General features: G+C 53.8%; 1 protein-coding gene across 1 annotated transcript; it reads right to left on the bottom strand.

The window, feature by feature from the left end:
- Positions 1-928: 928 nt before the first annotated feature.
- Positions 929-5,027, bottom strand: LOC133561970 (uncharacterized). Its single transcript, XM_061915716.1, has one exon. It carries the CDS (start codon positions 4,761-4,763, stop codon positions 1,554-1,556), a length of 3,210 nt encoding a protein of 1,069 aa, XP_061771700.1. The 5' UTR covers positions 4,764-5,027; the 3' UTR covers positions 929-1,553.
- Between the last annotated feature and the right edge of the window lie 390 nt (positions 5,028-5,417).

Genomic DNA, 5,417 nt, shown 5'->3' with positions numbered 1-5,417 from the left:
AATGTAGGAGTTCTTCAGGAGGTAGTCTGTCAGTCGCCTGGCCATGAGGCTGAAGAAGATCTTCCCTTCAACACTCAGCAACGAGATGGTTCGGAACTGATTGATGTTCTTAGACTTCTCCTCCTTTGGGATCCACACACCCTCTGCCTGTCTCCACTGGTCTGCTACCTTGCCCCTCCTCCAGATCACCTTCAAGATTCTCCAGAGTCTGTGGAGTAGTCTTGGACAGTTCTTATAGACCTTATAAGGTACTCCACTGGGCCCTGGAGCAGAGCTCGTCCTTGCCCTGCGGACCACCTGCTGGATTTCCTTCCAGCCGGGCTCTTTCCCATCGAAGTCAAGCGTTGGTGTTGGTGGATTGATCAAGGACCTGCAGGGGCCTAGGTCTTGTTCTCTGCATCCATCGCTGTAAATTTGCTTGAGGTGGTGGTCGACCTCAGCTTTGGAGCAGGCCAGTCTACCGCTTCGCTTCTGTCCTAGCAGCTGTTTTGTGACTCCAAAGGGATTCGCCAGAAAGGCAGCTCTCCTCCTGGACCTTTCCTTCCTCCTCCTCCTATGCCACTCCGCTCTCCTCAAGGTTATTAGCTTCTTGCGGATTATACAACGTAGTTCCGCAAGAGGCCCCCTATCCTCTTCACGTGCAACCTTGAACTGCTGTCTTAAACACTTCAGTTCCTGCCTGAGCTGATGGATTTTACTCGCTCTATTGTTCATGATGTAGGGGGGCTTCGCTGCCCGCTTCTCCTCGAGTCCAAACCTCTCTGCAGCGAGGCTGATGATGATCGTGGTCATCGTCTTGAGGCGTCGATCAGCGTCCCCTTTGGCTGTTGTTTCCAAGATGGTATCAGCATCTTCATCAAACTGGAGCCACTCTTTCTCCTTGCTAGCTTGGGGCCACTTTACCCGACGATGTTCTGATGCCCTGTGTGCTTCTGGTGGTTGCATCACCTGGAGGCTCCGGGCACTGTGGGGTGACTCCGGGCCTGGCTCCTCCTGCGTCTCACCAGGCGTAGTTCCTGTGCGCTGTGATTCTACCACCTTCTGCATACACTTCATCCTGGCCTGGTGGATCCGCAGGCCATGTCGGTTCTTGCATAACTTCCCACATATGCATTCCATAGTCGTCGTCGTGTTACCATTGCCATGTGTCGTCAACCTTTGATCCGTCCAGTGGGATTCTCTTCCGCCCCCCCTCTCGGGAATCCCTGGGGGTATATTTCCTGTAGGTCGATTCGTAGCTTGTTGTGGGTTCCTTCCTCTCAGAAGGTGCAGCTCGGGATGCTACCCCTCACTGCCCCGGTGCCGTCTTTCCGGGCTGTCCGCTGTCTCTCCAGCTGTCACCAATCTATACTTGGTGGTCAACCAGACTGTTCCTGGTAGTCACTGGTTGTCCCAGAAAAGCAACTTTTTAAATACACCAATGGTGCAACTGGACACATCCTCAGTGATGTAACCTAGGATCACAGGGGGTTTCGGGTCTTTCAACAATCAGACCCCCTCCCCTAGGCGACCCAGCCAGGGTTGATCAGGCCCCAGCCTGTGTCCAGGTAGCGCTACTGCCCTACATGCCACGCCTCTCCCCTCCTGATCCACAGCCACCTTGATGCCACTTCTGCTGCATCTGTGACTAACTTCATGGCCCTTTGCTGGCTGGCCCCTGTGATGCCAAGCATTCTGTAGGCCCTGCAGAGAGATTTGCCCACAAACCCTCGACACCCCACTTCAACCGGCCGGCACATCGCTCGCCACCCATTGCTCCGACACTCCTCCACAAGCTGAGAGTACTTTGCACTCTTCCTCTCATTGGCCTCCTCCATACGGTCCTCCCAAGGCACTGTGAGCTCCAAGAGGATTACCTGCTTGGAGGCCACTGAGGTGAGCACAATATCTGGCCTTAGTGTTGTTTTAGCAACCACGTCAGGGAACTTCAACTGCTTTCCCAGATCAACTGACAGCTCCCAGTCGCGTGCTGTTGCCAACAGGCCAGACGAGGTGTTCCGGGCAGCCGGTGTTGACTTCTCCCCAGCTCTGATGAAAGCAGTACTCTTCACTGGGCGGAGGCTCTTGCTGTGACTGACTCCCCTGCAGATGGCATCAGCTATGGCCTTCAGGACCTGGTCATGTCGCCAGCGGTACCGCCCTTCACCCAGGGCTTTTGGACAACAGCTTAGGATGTGCTCCAAGGTTCCTCTCCTCTGGCAGAGGGGGCACCCTGGTGTCTCCACCTTTCCCCAGGTGAAGAGGTTGGATGGACTTGGCAGCACATCGTAGACCGCCTGGATCAAGAACTTTATTCGATGGGGTTCGGCTTTCCAGAGCTCGGTCCATGTGACCTTACGCTCTGATACTTGTTCCCATCTCGTCCAGGCGCCCTGTTGCCGCATTCCCGCCATCTGGCAGGCTCGCCTTTCCTCAACTCCTGCTCGCACTTCCTCGAGGATCAGTGACCTCTTCTCTTTCCCCTGCGCCTTGTCATAGCGAGGTGTTCTTCTGCTACCTAAGCCAGATCTCCCCTGCGCCACTGTTCCCACCAAAACCTTTTGCCGTAGCCTTGCCTCTGCAACATCCACAGCCTCGACAGCTCTCCACTTCCGCCCCGTCCTGACTTCAATCCCAGCCTGTGCAACCTTTGGGTCACTGGACTCCCGATACTGTAGGAGCTCCCTGGACCGTGTCACCATAAACTCCTCGCTCAGGCTGCTGATGGGGAGCTTCAGTTTGTTGTTATGCCCGTATAGAGCAATGCTGCTCAGGCTTCGCGGCAGTCCTAGCCACCTGCGCAGGAACCTACTGACCCTCATCTCAAAGCCTTCCACCGTTGAAATGGGGACTTCGTACACCATGAGGGGCCAGAGGATCCGAGGGAGAATCCCGTGCTGGTAAATCCAGGCCTTGAACTTGCCAGGAAGGCCAGACTTATCCACCACGGTCAGCCAGGTCTCCAGGTCTTGGTTGGTCGATCTTGTGGAGGCTGCGTCTCTCAGGCTGCAATTAAACACCTTTCCCAAGCTCTTCACAGGTTCCTCGGTGAGTGATGGTATTTTGGTGGTGCCAAGTGAGAAGCAGAACTTGCCAGTAACCTTTCCTTTCTTTAGCACTAGGACCCTCGACTTGGCCGGCTTGAAGTTCATGCGAGCCCAGGAAATCACCTCCTGAAGGCCATTCAAGATCCACCTGCAACCTGGGACGGATGTAGTGGTCACTGTCAGGTCGTCCATGAAGGCTCGGATGGGTGGCTGCCGGACTCCAGACCTGGAGAGGGGACCTCTGCACTGAACTTCCGCAGACTTCACCAGCATGTTCATGGCGAGCGCAAAGAGGATGACTGAGATCGTACAGCCAGTGATGATCCCCTTTTCAAGCCTGTGCCAGTCGGAGGTTGTTTTTCCGGAGGAGACTCTTAGATGGAAGTTGGCATAGTAGTCCAGAATGAGGTCTCTGAACTTCTTTGGAATGTGATGCCGATTCAGTGCCTCTTCGACCAGCTTGTGGGGTATGGATCCATAGGCATTTTCGAGGTCCAGCCACAGAACAGCCAGGTCCCCCTTATTCTCCCTGGCTTCCCTGATGAGCTGAGTGACCACGCCTGTGTGCTCCAGACATCCAGATACCTCTGGGATCCCTCCTTTCTGGACCGATGTATCAATGTAGGAGTTCTTCAGGAGGTAGTCTGTCAGTCGCCTGGCCATGAGGCTGAAGAAGATCTTCCCTTCAACACTCAGCAACGAGATGGTTCGGAACTGATTGATGTTCTTAGACTTCTCCTCCTTTGGGATCCACACACCCTCTGCCTGTCTCCACTGGTCTGCTACCTTGCCCCTCCTCCAGATCACCTTCAAGATTCTCCAGAGTCTGTGGAGTAGTCTTGGACAGTTCTTATAGACCTTATAAGGTACTCCACTGGGCCCTGGAGCAGAGCTCGTCCTTGCCCTGCGGACCACCTGCTGGATTTCCTTCCAGCCGGGCTCTTTCCCATCGAAGTCAAGCGTTGGTGTTGGTGGATTGATCAAGGACCTGCAGGGGCCTAGGTCTTGTTCTCTGCATCCATCGCTGTAAATTTGCTTGAGGTGGTGGTCGACCTCAGCTTTGGAGCAGGCCAGTCTACCGCTTCGCTTCTGTCCTAGCAGCTGTTTTGTGACTCCAAAGGGATTCGCCAGAAAGGCAGCTCTCCTCCTGGACCTTTCCTTCCTCCTCCTCCTATGCCACTCCGCTCTCCTCAAGGTTATTAGCTTCTTGCGGATTATACAACGTAGTTCCGCAAGAGGCCCCCTATCCTCTTCACGTGCAACCTTGAACTGCTGTCTTAAACACTTCAGTTCCTGCCTGAGCTGATGGATTTTACTCGCTCTATTGTTCATGATGTAGGGGGGCTTCGCTGCCCGCTTCTCCTCGAGTCCAAACCTCTCTGCAGCGAGGCTGATGATGATCGTGGTCATCGTCTTGAGGCGTCGATCAGCGTCCCCTTTGGCTGTTGTTTCCAAGATGGTATCAGCATCTTCATCAAACTGGAGCCACTCTTTCTCCTTGCTAGCTTGGGGCCACTTTACCCGACGATGTTCTGATGCCCTGTGTGCTTCTGGTGGTTGCATCACCTGGAGGCTCCGGGCACTGTGGGGTGACTCCGGGCCTGGCTCCTCCTGCGTCTCACCAGGCGTAGTTCCTGTGCGCTGTGATTCTACCACCTTCTGCATACACTTCATCCTGGCCTGGTGGATCCGCAGGCCATGTCGGTTCTTGCATAACTTCCCACATATGCATTCCATAGTCGTCGTCGTGTTACCATTGCCATGTGTCGTCAACCTTTGATCCGTCCAGTGGGATTCTCTTCCGCCCCCCCTCTCGGGAATCCCTGGGGGTATATTTCCTGTAGGTCGATTCGTAGCTTGTTGTGGGTTCCTTCCTCTCAGAAGGTGCAGCTCGGGATGCTACCCCTCACTGCCCCGGTGCCGTCTTTCCGGGCTGTCCGCTGTCTCTCCAGCTGTCACCAATCTATACTTGGTGGTCAACCAGACTGTTCCTGGTAGTCACTGGTTGTTACAAGTATGACAAAAATCGTGTGAAAATCAGTGGTATTCAGTGAGGTAAAATGAATTAAATGCGCTGACAGTTCATTGCTCCTGCCAAAGGAATTGCACTGAGTGGAGTGGATCACCACTCCAAGATGGCGGCCCCACGTCTCGACAGCGCCAGTAGGCAGTAGCGCTCGATGCTGCGTACCCTTATAAGTTAGCAGTGAGTTTACAGCCTCACTGATTTAAGTACACAGCAAATAAAAGTTACGTTACTTAGCCAATAATTGTTAGCTTACATTCAAACTTACCATTCTTTGTGCAACTTCAAATGTCGAACAAAGTTGGAAGTTGTTGGGTCTCCGTCTTTAATCTTTGAACTGCGTGTTTTGCATACTGCAATTCGTT

This window comes from Nerophis ophidion, linkage group LG11, assembly GCF_033978795.1.
Source record: "Nerophis ophidion isolate RoL-2023_Sa linkage group LG11, RoL_Noph_v1.0, whole genome shotgun sequence".
NCBI classification, from domain to species: domain Eukaryota; kingdom Metazoa; phylum Chordata; class Actinopteri; order Syngnathiformes; family Syngnathidae; genus Nerophis; species Nerophis ophidion.
Note: the sequence above shows the minus strand (reverse complement) of the source record. Positions and strands in the feature narration are given on the sequence as shown.